Source organism: Aptenodytes patagonicus, chromosome 1 (assembly GCF_965638725.1).
Source record: "Aptenodytes patagonicus chromosome 1, bAptPat1.pri.cur, whole genome shotgun sequence".
In the NCBI taxonomy this organism is placed as follows: domain Eukaryota; kingdom Metazoa; phylum Chordata; class Aves; order Sphenisciformes; family Spheniscidae; genus Aptenodytes; species Aptenodytes patagonicus.
Genome location: NC_134949.1, coordinates 68,475,013 through 68,490,792, shown reverse-complemented (window position 1 = coordinate 68,490,792; position 15,780 = coordinate 68,475,013). Strand labels below are relative to the sequence as shown.

Below are 15,780 nucleotides of genomic sequence, written 5' to 3'. Positions count from 1 at the left end.
CTCCCCGCGCCGCTCCCGCGGGCCGAGCGCGCCCCGAGGCCCCCGGCCGAGACGGGGCCGTGTACCGCCTCCTCCTACGTGACGCCTGGAAAAGCTTGGGCTGTTCTGTCTTCACAGCCCTAAGCCCCGGTCCCTTCGACCGCTTGTGGCTGCGAGTACCGCCGTGTGCCGCCTCTGGTGGCGCCTCGTGCCTCTTCCCAGGCGCCCTCTGCTCTTCCGCGGCGGCCGCCGGCGCAGCCCCGGAGCCGCGCAGGGGCGGGCGCGGGTGCCGCGGCGGGCTGCCGGCCCCGCGGCGGAGGCCTGGAGGCCTGCTCATCGGCCCCGGGCTTTGGGAAGGCCAAGCCTCGCCACCGCAGCAGCTGCTTTCCCTCCTCCCCTTTCTGGTCAGATCGCCCTTCACCAGCTCCTCGCCGCGCCAAGCACAGGGTGGGCCCGACCCCCCCTTCGCAATTTTTCACTCCCATCATACGCGAGGGCAGAAAACTGGATTATGCAGAGGAAAAAAAGGTTTTATTTAGGATGGAAACACATAGCTAGTAATAAAACATAGCAATATAGAGGAGGTTTATGTAATATACAGTCATTAGCATAGTAAGAAATGCAAATATAGTAATTCCTAACTGTTAACACTGAACTTTTTATATGTTAATACTTTACAAACTATAGTGAGCTAAAGAAGAGTACTCTACTCTATCATAAAAAGGACTACAAAATCGCAGACGGTCTCTGGACTACCAGTAGGAACTCATCGTGTACCGATTCTGACTAGGACATCCTGGGGGGGGGAGGATATTTTTTTTGGTTAAGTAAGATAAGGCCACATTTTTGCCCGTGTTTTGTTGATGTCCCGTGTTGGAAGGTGCATCAAACCAGCAAGGACAAATTTGGGAGAAACTGCCACAGACTAGTAATGGGTGGCGTTCCAACTGGAAATGCTTGCGCATCCATGTTTTCTGGGAACAGCCATGACGGTTTTGCATTACTCGGCTATCATGTCCCTCAGGCTTTGCGTGCGGAGGTAGGTATTCATTGTCCCATGTAAGATTTGGAAAAGAGGAAGAAAAGCCAAATAGATTGAAGTTCAGCTCCAAAGTCTTAGACTCAAAAGATTTGGAAGCGCCTTGTCAAGCTCTGGGTAAACTTACTACATTCATGAAAAATAAGGGAAGGTAACAAAGAAAGAGAGTTCCTAAGACTACTGCACTGTCTAACAAGCCAAAGTTTTGAGTCAGAACCAACCTGGAACTTTTTATTTTGATCTTCGTTTTAGTTGAAAAGTTATTTTACAAGCCTGATTCTCCCAGTTGTTATTCTACCACATGTTCACAGTCTCCAATTTACCCAGAAGCTGGTGCCCCTTCCTCAGGCTCTCAGCGCTCTTCCTGAACCACCAGCGCTCAGCTCTTGAGACTAACTCCCTGCTTCCAGACCTCCTAATGGTTTTTGTGCCGCTGGGGTTAAGCACCCACCCCTGACACCAGAGTTACCACGTCTCCAGCCAGTCCCTTCCCACCGTGGTTCTCATCACCCACCTTTTTCAGGTGCACCCAAACACTGCTTTTGTTTCCTGCTCCGAACACCCGCTCCAGCCCTATGGCAGAAGTGAGTGGGAAGAGAGCGTTCTCCTACCCACCGTACATTTATAAGGTTTCTTGGCCACGTGGATTCTCAAATGCACTTTAAGCGTCGAGCTTTTCCGGAAGCTTTTCCCACACTCGCCACACTCGTAGGGCTTGGCTCCTGCGTGGATCCTCAGGTGAGCACCAAGGGCTGAGCTGTGCCTGAACGTTTTTCCACACTCCTCACACTTGTAGGGTCTCTCCCCGCGGTGGATCCTCAGGTGCACGTTGAGAGCCGAGCTCCGACGGAAGCTGTCCCCGCACTCCACGCAGATGTAGGGCCGCTCCTCGGCATGCGTGGTCTGGTGCTTGGCCAGAGTGGAGCGGTCGCTGCACCTCCGGCCGCACTCAGCGCACTGGTAGGGGCTGGGCAGGAGGCCGCCGTGGTACATGGGCAAGACCTTCCCGCCGTGGATCCGGCGATGAGTGGTGAGCGCCGAGCTCTGGCTAAAGCCCTTCCCGCACACGGGGCACTTGTAGGGTTTCTCGCCAGTGTGTGTTCGCATGTGGGTTACCAGCGAGGAGCTCTGCCGGAAGGTTTTTCCGCACTCGGTGCACTCGTACGGCTTCTCTCCCGTGTGGATCCTCTGATGCCGAATGATGGCCGAGCTGTCCCGGAAACGCTTCCCACACTCCTGGCACTTGTGGGGCTTCTCTCCGGTGTGGACTCTCCGGTGTATGATCAGGGAGGAGCGGTCACTGAAGCTTTTCTCACACCGGGGGCAATTAAAGGGTTTCTCACCCTTGTGGCTTCGCTGGTGGACGATGAGATGTGAGTTCTGGCTGAAGCTCTTCCCGCATTCGTTGCACTGGTAGTGTCTCTCTCCCGTGTGGGTCCGCTGGTGCCTGATCACATTGGACCTCTGGCTGAAGGTCTTCTCGCACTCGTTGCACTGGTAGGGCTTCTCGCCGGTGTGGATCCGCTGGTGTTTGATCAGGTCCGAGTTGCGGGTGAAACTTTTCCCACATTCGGAGCAGCTGAAGGGTTTCTCTGCCAGGTGGATCCTCTGGTGCTGGCTCAGGTACGAGCTCCGGCTGAAGCTCTTCCCACACTCGGGACATTCATAGGTTTTCTCTCCCACCTGCTGAATCCAAATGGCACCATTCCCACACATGGGTGGGTCGGGCTTGTCCCCAGCAAGGATAACCTTGCTGATACGGGCTCTGCCACTGTCCTCACACTCCCAGACTTCCATCCCACGGGGAGTTACCATTCCCCGTCTCTTTCCAAAAGTCGTCTCCACCTCATTTTCTGTCTCCAGCTCCTGCCAGCAGTCCTGTCTTTGATCGGCAACCTGGAGGGTATCTCCTGTGAGCTTTCTGGAGGGGAACAGATGCAGTTCAGCTCTCACAGGACTTTCCTGATGAAGCTTGCTCTTCTGTGTGTCGCCCATGGTCCTGTCACCTGCTGGAGTGAACAGAGGAACTAGCAATGAATAACGCCCCCCCAGCTTCTCTGAGGGAGAAGTCCAAACAGGGCAACCGCAGAGACCTGCTGCACGTCACCACCATTAGCTAACAGCGCAGAAGCCAGCCCCTCGGTATCTTCTCTGGGCAGAGTGAGGGCATGGAGACCGAGGAGCACGGGAAGGGAGTGTGACCTGAGGATGGGCGGCCACTGTAGCACAGATTGCAAAGAGGGTCCTCTGTCATAAAGTTACAGCCCTAAGGGACAAAACCTGTCACTTGCTTGTCCTCAAAGTTCCCATGTCTAGTGAGGTTAGAGGAACATCATCACTGCTCTCCTCACCAACCCCCACTTTAGCTACCTCTCCTTCCATTGCCTATGAATCACTACTCTTCTTCCAGCGTTCCCATGCTTAATCAAGGAAGGAAGCAGCCAACACCACAGGAACATCCACCCTGCCAAGTAGATTATTTTCTTTCTTCTTTCCAGTCATAGCCCTTTTCCTTAAAAAGAAAGCCCTAGATATTCTGCAGCAAATGGTATCTAGATTTTGTCTACAGAATAGATAGGCAAATGAGTGGAACAATAAATTGTTTTATTAATCAAGCATGAAAATTAACATTTAGACTGAAACATTTAGAGGCTCCTGTTTTTTTATTACTTATAGTCATATGGAGAACACACCTCGGAAATGGATCCTGGCATGTGAGGTAAGCTAATTAGCTGGATGGCACTGCTTACGGAGTTAACATCGTCCTCTTACGTGTGGGAGGTCCGAATATGAGATTAATGCAGCAGGATAAACCCCTCAGGTTTTGTTTCGGGTAATCTGCTTATTTTGGAAGACAACACCACACTGGTTATACTGATTTCCAAAGTTTTGTTTACAACACTCAGGGCTGAGAAATATTTGTAGTACAAATAAAGGTATAGCACTGGCCCAAGGCATGCATCCCAAGACAGCAAAATGACCAATAAAACATTAAAAATACTGTCAGCGTGAAAGGAAGAAAAAGCCACACTTCGGTTAATTATGCCTTCTAACATTCTGAGTATAGTCTTTGCTGAAAAATACACAGGATTTTATTTCCTTTTGGATAGGCTCTTTTTGAAAGGGTATTAGATTCCCCAGGAATGTGTTTAATCTTTATCGTACCTTGCCTATGAATCTTCCTGAAAGCAGAATCTATATAGTATGGAAGCAGAAGAGGCTGGATGAGTGTGGAGCGTGCAGCACAGTACATGCCAAATTTTCAGCATTCAGCTCTTTTCTTCCCTTCCCAGACACGCTCTATTCAATTTCTCACCTTGTGAGCAATCTCTCTACTGTCTCAGTGTTGAGCTGCTTCTGGCCACAAAGCTGTTTCTCTTCACTCCATCCAGGAGGTTAAAGCCAAGTCAGGGACTGCAGATCCTGATCAGAGGAAAGAAAACAGATGTAATAAATACCCATCATAGCAGTGGTGCTGTAGAGTGAGATTACAGGAGAGTAAGTATTTAGGAGACAAAAGCAACCAGAGGAAAATGACACCCAGAAACATGAGTCAGGGTCACCGCCTGTTTTGCCACGCACACTGTGACACCACCGTTCGGGTCCAATAACCAGGGCCAGCTCACATATCGAAGATGGGGTCAACTACACATGCTGTGGAGAGCTGCCTGCCAGCTTGCTGCCTTCTTACGAGTGTCTGGATGTTCCTTCTGCTGCACTTCCAGACCAAAAATGCCTCCTACTGAGTTTTGTATAAGAATATATCGATTCCTCAAACCATTTTCTCTCCATCACCTTTCTTCCTAGTGAACTAAATGAGAACATAATGTAGTTAATGCAGTTCTGTTCTGTAGGCAGAGGAAAAATGCCGCCTTCACAACTGGGCTGCTTTCTGTGTCTGTCTGGAGTCCCGTATTTTGCTTGGTTGCTCTCAGTGGCTCAGCCAGGCACGCACAGGTCTGGGCGAGAGAAGAGACTTTGGTCTGCTCGCACATTATCGACAGGAGCAGTCCGAAGGCAGAATTTCCTGTCCTGTGCTCCAGAAAAATGGCAATTTGGCTGCCTCGTTCCAGATGGAGTTTACAGGGCTGGCAGTGAGCAGAAAACACAGTCACACACATCTGTTTATGCACGAACACCGAGATGATGTAGTCTGGCCAGTTTTGACAGCCAACACGCACTCCCACTTCTCAAGGATCTCTTTTCAGAGCGGAAGTACGCTGCGCAGAGTGGGGTTTGTGGGACAGAAAATTAGGTCACCCATTTAGCTTTAGCACTACCTTTGTGCAGTGGTATTTGTACAGAGGCATTTTAAGATGCTGAGGGCTCAATGACATCCTAGAAATGTACAGGATACAGAAAGAAAATGCTTAAAAACTGCACATGTGAATGCCAGCTCTGCAATGGCGTTGCACCATTTTGGTCACGTGGATTCCCACCGTGCCACTAGGAACAAGTGTAAAATTACTCATGACTGGGTGTTCATAAGAAAAAGAAATGTAAACCAGCATCTTTTCCTTTCCAAATGAGAAACAAATTGAACTGGCTGCTCAGTGGTGTACCAGAGGAAGGTATTGTGATAGATGTCGGTTGCCAGACCCTCCCGAGGACAGAGGGAAGATTTCCCCACCTGCATAATGCCACCACGATAAAAGGCGGCCCCTGATAAAGTGGAGAGCTGACATTTTGTTGGCTCTGCCTCAGCCTGGAGTCACGTCCTTCCTGCTCCCTGCCGCCTCCTCCACAGTGGATTCGGTGGGCATCACCCCTTGGGGAGAGGGTGTTTCCACTCCTCCCGGCAGCAGGCAGCAGCTGCAGGCTCTGATCCCGGGCAAGAGGCAGGGAAGCCGAGGTCTCCCTCCCCATACAACCCCCATCCACCTACGAGGCAGTGCCACTCTGCAGGTAAGCCTGACCCTGCTGAACCACCCTTCTGATTTTAGGAGGAAAGAAATGTCCTTCTGGTTCAGTCCCTTCCTGCTGTTGTTCAGAGCTGCTGCAAGCACATGGTCAACACGCACCCTAAAATGATAGGTGAGCACCTACAAAAGGCAAAAAACAGATGCAGAAGACAGCTGGTGTTGTGCAGAGCCAGGCAGGTTGTGGGGTACGGCAGAAAAGCACTTTGTGCAATGGGTAGTAAAGATCTGTCCCTAAACAAGATGGGAAACCTAAAACGCCACCGAGCACCAGACAGGGACAAGGTGCCAGTCTCCAGAGCAGCCATGTTTGGACAAAGCCGAGTCCCCAAGCAGCGTCCTGGCTGATGAGGTAACCCAGTCCTTATGAGGCCAAATGAGGAACGAGAGAGGTGACCTGCAGCATGGGGAGGCAATGGGCCACACCGAGCTCCTGTGATGACGGACAGACAGAGGCCCCAAAGGGGCTGCCCCATGAAGGACATGGCTGGCCGGGGGTGGGCGAGCCACCGAGACCACAAATCTCAGGGAGGCAGGAGAGGCATGGAGAACAGAAAGCTGCAGTGGATGTCAACCCAGGGAAACCAAACATCCTCCGTGGGGGCCTTCTCTGAATTTGGACCCTGTAGCACAGCGAGGAGGAGAGCAGACCCCGCTGCCGCAGGAGGTGGCCCGTGTCCAAACTCAGCCTCACGCAGGCGGCCACCGCTGCCTTCCCCAACACAAACCCAGTGCCAGGCAGTGCACAGGCCCGGCGGCGGGCAGGAGGGGAGGCAGAGGGAGCCGTAGGTGGGAGGAAGCAGGAGCAGCGGAGGGAGGAACAGTGGGAACAGAGGTGTCTGTGACACCACCAGCCACGCCGCCTCCCCCAGCTCTCCTGGGCGAACCTGGCAGGGCAGGAGGAGGACGCAGGCAGGCGGCAAAGCAGTGGAGGCGACGCCTCCGGCAGCGCAGGGGGCCCCAGGCTGTTACAGACACCGCTCATGGTGTGATGTCGGCCACATGGGCTTGTCTGGTTTTGTCTGGTGAGTAGGAAATGTCTCTTTCAAGCCAGGTTGTGAGGAAGGGTGGCCAACCCGGCTGCTCTTTATCCCTCCCCATCGCTCCTCAGCTTTGGCAATTTGGACGCGAGAGGAAGAGATGGGAGCACGCTTGAACACCTCAGGTGCAAAGATCTCGGGTGCTTAAAATTTTGCTGGTCTTCACCCATTTGAGCTGGTATTTTATTCATCAAGGAGGGCCAGAGAGTGACCTAGGAGCCGGGAAGGAGGACTCGGAGCTGGATGCAGTGGGCAAAGGCTAGAGCAGAGGTGGAGACTGGAGATGCGACAACGGAGACAGCTGGGCGCATAAACCAGACACGAGCGCAAAGGCAGAGATCTAGACTTGACCCAGAAGGCCAGAAGGGAAGAGCTGGCCAGGTGAAGCGACAGGGGAGGCAGGAGAAAGAGGCCTGAGAGAGGACCTTGGTTAAAGACAAACAGAAAGGGATATAGCTGGAAGAAATGGATAGAAAGGCCAGGCTGCTCTGGCCACATCTTAGCAGGAGACCGTGGAGGGGTCCCGTATCCCCCTGTCTCCTCGTTCCCCTGCTTTCTGCAAACCCCCCCACAGTCACATGGCAAAGTGTGGTGCTTTCCTCTTCTACTGCCTCACCCAGTGCTCAACAACCCCCGCTGTCCTCTCGGGGGGGAAAGTTACATGCTTTTGTTTGATGCTGCTGCATCTACAGACACATAGACCACATAAGATGGCATAGATGTTAATAAGATATAGGCCATTAAGAAGTTTTTAAGTTTGTTTTTACCAAAAGAAAAAAAAAAGATGTCATAGGTTAAGACACTATTACAGAGGTTGCAAAGTCAAACTTGGAGCATGCCTGAATCTCAGTCATTTTGCAACCTTAGATTTGTTCCCCCTGTGCATGGACATAGTAACCCAGCTCTTTAATTACTGGCTTCACTGTTTTCACATGGGTTTTGGCTTCTTTAGTCTCTGGATGGACACTGCCTTTCTAACAAGCAGCTATTCAGTATGTTATGTCACCCTTATTGTTCAGTGTTTGACACCAATTTATTTACTGATCCCGTTTGAACTCTGCTATAGACAGAATGACTCATTTCCTCATGAACTTTTTACATACTCTATGTTTTAGAGCTTCACAGCTATTAATTGGTTTATAATGATTTTGCAAATGGCAAAATGAGGACAAAGAGGGATTAAAGTAAAAAACATCCACTACTTTTAGAATCTCAGTTTGAGATATCTCAGCCCTGGCTTCTCAGAGTACATATGCTAATGTAGCACTTACTTGCCATTCAAAATACACCACATGCAGACTCCAAAACTGCAAGAGAGCTCAGCCTTCCTATAAAGGGCAACCCACAAGGTAAGGAAAATGCCATTAATAGCACGCTAAGAAACCTGGTACTTGCCTAGCATCACACAGAAGCCTCTGTGGTGTAGCCAGGAATAAAACCTACTTCTTGGAAGAGTATCCACAAAACTACCCTTGCCCTTCCAGCATCTTCCTGACTCATTCTTCCATACACCTTCCAAGCTGTGGGAAATGAGGCAGATGTCCTGAATATAGTAAGTAAGTGCCTAACCTGGGAAACCAATTCCCTGCCCGAGCAGGTCCAGCCTCTACACTGAAGGAGCTGCCAAGTCTTTAGGAAAGAAGAGTAGGTTGCTGTGTACTTAAAGAATGTTTAAAAAGCATATGCAAGGAGATGAAATTAAGATTGCACATGAAGCTTTTATTTGGGCACATCTAACCTCCAAAGGTTTGATTTCACAAGCTTTCATAATGTTCTTTACAGGGAAGAACTGTCTTTAAGTTTTGCATAAGGCTTCAGTGAATGCTGGGACCATTGTAAGGGCACACACACGTCCACTGGGGCATGCTCCATTAACTTAAGGGGTCTGGACCCACTTACTCGGTGGAAGAGAATTTGCAGAGGCTAAAATCTTGAAAGGAAACAGTCTCCTTGCTCCAGCCCCGACAGCAGAGCTACATTCCCAGTTTCAGCCATGACTTCCAAGACATTTCTCCCAGTTCAAGATTTGAATCTAGAGAGCTTTGGTGAAGGTCCCTCAGCCATGTCCCCAAAATACTACACCCCTTTCGACATGGGTGGAGCAGGTTTTCCGCAGGTCTAGACCCCCCCATCTTGAGCCTGTTACTGCATTTCCCATGTGCTGGATCCTGCACCCAGAGAAGGCAAGAGATCTGGGTTCAGCCCTCCAGCTCTTCTGAGTGTACCACGGTTAGCATTTCCTTCTCCCTCTGACTCCTGCGTTTTATTTTTCACCAGTGCTCTTGGGTTGGGGTTGCACAGCCCGCCCTCGGGGCGGGAAGGCGCAGCAGCCGGGAACGCCACTCTCCGACCAGGAGTACCGCCAGTTCTTCAGGTCCCTCCGGGCCACCCACCGCGCCAGCACTGCCTGCCACCTTCGTGCGCTGTACGGCTGCCAGAACCCCCTGGTCCGGAGACTGGACGAGTACAAAAACCACGGAGTCATCCCTGAGGGTAAAGCCAACTGTGACTCCCAAGGACAGGCAGATGGATGGGGGTCCTGCACAGCCAGCACTAGACCTGATCACTGGGAGGGTACAGAGCTGGTGGGGGAGAGGGGTGGGTAGCAATCCTGCGGTGAGGAGAAGACATCTGCTCATGAGCATCCTCTCTCATACTTGATTGCATCCACATGTGTCCCCGGGACGAGCCTCCTCTCACACCTTGGGTCATGGAGATGACCAAGAAGCGGTGGAGTTTCTCACCAAGGTTCAGGGAGGCACCCAAATGGCACGGGGGTTTTCATGGAGGGATGTCATTTGACAGTGAGGTTATTGCTGAGGGCTCGTGGGACCCCAGCACTGGAGTCTGAGTCTGTGTCTTTATTTGCCTTTTTCTAGGGCCCATATGCTCTGAACTGCCAGGAACTCCTTTCTTCCCCAACTTCTGCGCCTTTTCTTTTTATCGCTGTACTAGGAAAAGGTATTTCATTAAGGTGAGTTGTTTAGCTATTCCCTGAAGACCATGACGTGCTCTGGGCAATGATCAGGCAAAAGGGAGAGCCCTGAAAATGAGGAAGTGGGAAAACAGGTGGCTAAAAGACAGGGAAGATAGAAGAGAGCCATGGGCAGCCCACCTTCCAAGGGCACTCACACCAAGCTGACTAGCTTACATAGATGGCACCTGCTTGCCAAAAAGGAGACTTTGCGGAAGGTATTCTTGAAGAAAATGAACCTTTGACGACCACCTCAGCCCTTATCTCCGGCTCTCATTCCCAACCAAGTTGAGACAATCTAGGTTACTGCAGGAGAAAGGGTGATTTATGCAGGCTAGAAGAGAAGGAAAGTAAAGAGAAAGACAACTGGGAGTCACAAAAAGAGACTTATGGGGAGACTTGACAAGGAAAGGAGAAGGTTTCTTTCCTTTCTTGGGGTCATCTTTGTAGGGAGTGGGAAAGATGGGATTGTGCAGTGAGTGCTAACCCCACAGAACAGGGGGGTGGCTAGATGCCTGCTCCTGAAGCCCACCACCTCTACAGAGGCGTGTTTTCTCCTCCACAGAGGACTGCATGCCCAGGAGAGACCAAAGCTGAGCTGGGCAGCACACGAGCCTTCAACGACATGACCATGGGCAGTGATGCCGTGTTGTCTGGCATCTTCAGTCCCCAGCCCCTTTTTCCCAAATCTCCCACAACTGCCCAGCCAGCCCACTCCATCCCTGACACGGAAGTAGCTGTGATCCCCACCTCCTTACCTGAGTCGAGGAACATGGAACTAAATCCTTCTGACCGACATGCCACAGAGGTGACAGCCAGTGGCCAGCAGCAAGGACAGCTGCCCACCAGTGACATCCAGGATCTCCTCCTGAGGCTACAAGACACCCACGTGCAGAGTTCACTGCAGACACTTCAGCAGTTGTTGACCATGGGGAAGGCAGTGGGGGAGGAAGAGTTGCAGGCTGCTGCCCTGAAGCTGCTGGTGGCCCTGAACAATGCAAGTGTGTCTCAGTGGGCAACCAGCACTGACACAGGGCACAGAAGAGAGAAGTGAGCAGCAAAGGAGGATCAGCCGTTGTGGCTCTTCTACACGGTGTTGAGTCAGATATGCTGTTTCAGAGGGGACGTATGGGAAGACGGAAACAAGAGAAGCAGTCCTCCTTCCTAGGCCTGAGGCATCGTCAAGGTTGACAGCGCTTCCCCAGGCCAACAGTGTGGGAAACAAGGGGAAAAGCCATCTTTTCCAAGTGCATGGGAGAACCCAGGCATGTGAAACGGTATTGCTCAGGATTCAAAGAGAAAGATGTTATCCTCTTGGAAATAACTGCATTGAAGAGATACTGTCCTCTCCCACAAAAACAGTTCACTCGCTATTGTTCAATTTGGGAGATGGCTATTCTTGAACAAGGCAAGATGGAAAAATAATTCGTTTTTCCTGCTTGGGGTTGTGCCACCAGGACCAGCTCTCTGTCCCGGGCAAAGAGATGGGGTTGGTTGTGTCATCCAGTGAACTTCATGGGAGAACGCGGGCCTTTCTTCATCAAGTATAGGTGCTTCTGCTCAGAAGCATTAAGGGAAGAACCTTCTTTGGAAGTAGGTGTGTGAATATACACACATATATACACAAGGGGTGCTCTCTAATTGCAGGAAGGCCTTACCCTGCAAGGGAACTCCTGGTCTAGCATTGTCCTTGTATTGGTGTTTGCACATGGTTGTCATCCACTTCTTAAATAGATGCTATGAAACACACAGTGGTTGGTTTCAGCTTTCTGGAGACCATCATTAAAGAGAGAATCCCCTATTCACCTTTCCTCCCACAGGCCTTCTTGTAATCTATTCCACCAAGGGCTATGAGGAGAAAGGGGCCAAAGGCAGCTCTCCTCAAGGATGCACCACACCGAGCACATCCCTGTGGAGAGGGTCGGGGATGTCTGTTCCCTTTACACTGCGTAAGTGACACAAACACAGCTGGGTGAAATACAGGCTCCGTCTCTATCCATTGAAGGAAGTCCTTAGAAGAAGAGCTCCTTAGAAGAAGATCTCAAAATTACAGGTTCTCCATTTGTCCTGGGAAGCATAATCTTTCCCAAGGCTGAAGGCAGGTCACACACAGGAGATGTGCAAGCCCTTGAACAAGAGTGCTTGCTTGCTTTCATGGAGGACTGCCCAATGCATAGTCCTTGCTGGGTGGAATCCCTAACAAAATGCAGGCTGCCCTGGCCTCACACTGGCCCACCAGCTCCTGGGCTTCTCCCTAGAAAGAGCCCAAAGCGGACGGATCCCTGCCGGAGGCACCAGGGCTTTGCGTTCCCTCCGCTGCCTGGGCATTGTCAGCTCCTCCAGCCCCAGCAGCAGGGCAACGCCGGGACAGTTCTCGCGGCAGCCTTGCCATCACCACCCTCGGGTCCTGGCTGGCGACCCATCTGTGGGTTGGTACACACGTGGGGTTGCCAGATTTGGCCTCAGCGAGCCGAACGCTAGAGATTTCCTAATCAGATGGCTCCGGCCAGGCCCTCCACGATGCAACGACCCCGCGCCGCGGTCCCGGGGCTTCCCTTCGGCTGCCCTCGCACCGGGACGGTGGGTCAGAAGGGGCTGAAGGCCGCAGAGGGTCGCTCACCCCCGCAGCGACCGCCAGCTCCTCACCGGCCGTGCCCGCACGCTACGCGCCGCTCGGGCGCGGTCCCCCGCCACCTGCCCGGCGGCCGGCCCCGACCGAGCGCCGCAGCCCGCCCCGCTCCCCGGCCCGGCTTCCCCGGGCGCCTCGACAATGTCACGTCGTTTCCCACCGCGGCGGTTCATTCGGAGCCGCCGCACTCCCGGCCCGTTAGTTCGCGGGGCTCCCCTCGCCCGGCCCGGCCCGGCTCCCCCCCGGCGCCGCCCCGCTTTTGTTGCGGCGGGCGCGGAGGAGCCGCGCTTCCCCCGGCGGACTTACCGGGGCCGGGGCCATGTGCTCGGCGGCGGGCCGAGGCTGAGGCGGGGGCGGCGGCGGCGGCGGCGGGGCCGAGGGGAGGCGGGGGGCGGCGGCGGGGCCGGGCGGCGGCGCTGCGGGGCCTCTGTGCTAGGGGCGGCGCGGCGCGCTCCTCTCCGCTCGCTGGTGTTAACCCTTGTCTGCGCCGGGCGCGGCCCCGCCGCCTCCGCCGGGGCTGGGGGGGGGGGGGGGGGGGGGGGGGGGGTCCCCGGGGCGGCGGGGGCGGCGCGGCGCTGCCCCGTGCTCCGCGCAGGGCCGCCCCCGGGAGGGAGGCTTCCTCTCGCCACGATGCGAGAGGGCGGCCGGGAAGCGGAGACCCGCCTCCGGGAGCCGGAGGGCTACGGGGCCCGGTCGGGTCAGCTGGGTCAGCGTCACCTTCGGCGCCCGGGGGTCCTGCCGGGAGGACCTGGCAAGGCCCACGAAGGGAGGCGGCTGGGCGCGGGTGGAAGAGGGGCCGGGGCGTGGGTTTGCATCCTGTTGGGCACAAGGGACTCTCCAGAGGCGAGAGCGTTGTCAGCTCCCGTGCGGAAGAGCCCGTGTCACATCTCATGCCTGTCCAGACATACGGTAGTCAACAAGACGACACAAGCCCCAGGGAACCATGCCTCCTGAATTTTCAGTGCTCCTTGTCCACGTTTTTTTCCCCAGGGGAACGCGGGAATGGCTGTTGCCTTTCAGTGAGATCCAGCAGTAAGTAAGGGGTTGAGGTACGTGGCAATGAGTTTTCTAGCAATGGCTGAAATATTTTCTATGGGCTTTCAAGAAGAATGGTGGGAACATGTTTACCAAGCCCTCCATGCATGCAGCAAAGAAAAAGTTTATCATTTTTCAGGGGCAACTGACTTCTCAGTGGCCCATGGATGGTTCACTGACTACTGGAGAAGTCTCCTAGTCTTGGGAGATAGAGAAGCACTAATCACACAAGGAGAGAACAACAACACGCCCCATAGGTTATTTCAAGAAAATGAACTTTATCATTCAGGAACTTGGTAAATACTGGGCCATTTTCTTATTTCTAGTTGCCCTCAGCAACGTTAAAGAGGTTTCTCGTCTCCACCTTAACAAGAGCCCAACTGTCTTCCCTTCCTACCCATGGATAGCAACTTCTCCAAAGGCAGAGAGCGCCGGGTTATTCCTAAACACAAAGTCTGGCCTGAGCAATGCGGTTGCTGACTCCAAAGGTATTAGACAGACACGGAACTTGAGCAAATCTAGACTTTGCAGCCTTCCCTTTGCAGAGGGAAGGACTTTGCACAGATCGCACATTCTTTCTCGTGAGCCCTGCCCCAGCTCCCTCCGCCTTTCTTTTGAAGAAGACACTCTTCCTTGTAGGACAGGCAAGTAAAATTAATACCACTGGTAGTGAAAACCAAACCAGTTGTGCAAAAAGTCCAGCAAAAAGTCCAGAGCATAGGTCCAAATAGTGAGGGGTAATGGAGGGAAGGGGAAGCATTTCTGACAGGTGGGCAGAGTGAGATCTCCTCTGCCTTTTATCGTAGAGAGTGCTGTGAAAGGCCACATACAGCACAGCTCTGATAACGAACTCAGAGAGACATGGGAAAAATCTGTTTCAACAGCAGTTTGTATCAAAAGCAAATTATGAAAGAGCTAATTGTCACTTATTACTGTGTGCTAATCAGTATTCCACAGTAAAAGCGTTGGTATTGTCAGAGTTTGCCACGTGATTTATGAGCCCAAGCCCAGTTATCACTTACGGCCTCTGCTGCAATCTTCCACCCTGTCTACGTTTTTGCCTTTCACTGGCATGTTGTTTTCTGCCTCCTGAGAGCATACCTCCGTGAGTATCCTGCACCTGACTGGCTTGCATCTTAAGTAGAACTGTCAGCTGAATTTTTCAAAGTAGTACCAGAGCGTTAGCTCTTAAATAGTTTAAACACCACTCAGAAAAACTCTGTTTTTAAACTCAAAATAAGGACCTGGTGGTCCTACCTCTTACTGTTCACCTGTTGCCCCAGTGTGCCCTGTAAACCTGGTTTCATACTAAATCTGTTGCACCATTTTTTTGGCAGCTGTATCTTCAGCAGCCCAGTGTAGCGGGTCCCTTCCACAGACATTATCCAGACAACATGAATGACACTTCAGGCATACCTGAAAGCAGAAATTGTGAAAATGCAATAAGTCATCCCACTCACTAGCTCTGTGAAACCCCACCTCTTTCCCCACAGATGCTGCTGTCTACAAATGAATGTTAAGACCCACCAAACTCACTCCGTTAATAAAGAAATTTCGCCACCCGTTTGGGCAGAGGATGCCTCCACATCTTTTCAACACCGCTTCCGACAGCAGTCCCACTGGGGGCACATAACCGCAGGTCCCACCGGAGTGCAGCCCAGCAAAGCAGGTTTCGTGACATCTTTATCAATCTTCTGCTGTTCCATCCCCTGCACAGGTAACAGCTGGTTGCACCAGGCAGAGATTTTCTTCACTGGGGATTCAAGAGGATCTACTGTCGTGCTTTCTCCACGTGCCATTTATGGGACATTAAGCTTTTGTAGGGGTTTAATTATCTCTGCTTTCTTTAACTCCTTCCTCTGCACTGTGAGACACCTGTGGCCAAAAAAAGTAGAGTTCGCCATCAGACAACAGAAAATGGCTTTTCTGAGTCACATTACCTCTCATTCCCGCTACCTTCATCACAAATCAAGTCTTAGAGAGTATTTTCCCTGAAACCGAGGGCAAGGACTATTAATTCCAGATAAAAGTGTATCACACATCAGCCTTCACTGATTTTCTGTCTGCCTGAAGGTTAATAGCAACAGCAACTGTATTACACTATATAGTAATGAAAAAAAAGGAAACATTACACGTTCCAATTTAAATGTAAAGGAAACTGGAAT

The 15,780-nt window shown here is 52.3% G+C and overlaps 1 protein-coding gene across 3 annotated transcripts; it reads right to left on the bottom strand.

The window, feature by feature from the left end:
* Window positions 1–495: 495 nt before the first annotated feature.
* Window positions 496–12,943, bottom strand: LOC143161707 (uncharacterized). 3 transcript variants are annotated; one of them, XM_076340823.1, is made up of 3 exons: window positions 12,887–12,943; window positions 4,335–4,441; window positions 496–3,027 (listed from the first exon to the last, which is right to left on the bottom strand). In XM_076340823.1, exon 3 carries the CDS (start codon window positions 3,011–3,013, stop codon window positions 1,592–1,594), a length of 1,422 nt encoding a protein of 473 aa, XP_076196938.1. In that variant the 5' UTR covers window positions 3,014–3,027; window positions 4,335–4,441; window positions 12,887–12,943; the 3' UTR covers window positions 496–1,591. The 3 variants fall into 3 exon arrangements, with proteins under 3 accessions (XP_076196938.1, XP_076196958.1, XP_076196949.1); XM_076340843.1 differs by having other exon boundaries at window positions 496–3,024; XM_076340834.1 differs by lacking the exon at window positions 12,887–12,943 and adding an exon at window positions 10,710–10,752.
* Window positions 12,944–15,780: the final 2,837 nt, after the last annotated feature.

Excerpts from the sequence above, each read along its gene's own strand:
- LOC143161707 (XM_076340823.1), bottom strand. The coding sequence starts at position 3,013 with ATGGGCGACACACAGAAGAGCAAGCTTCATCAGGAAAGTCCTGTGAGA.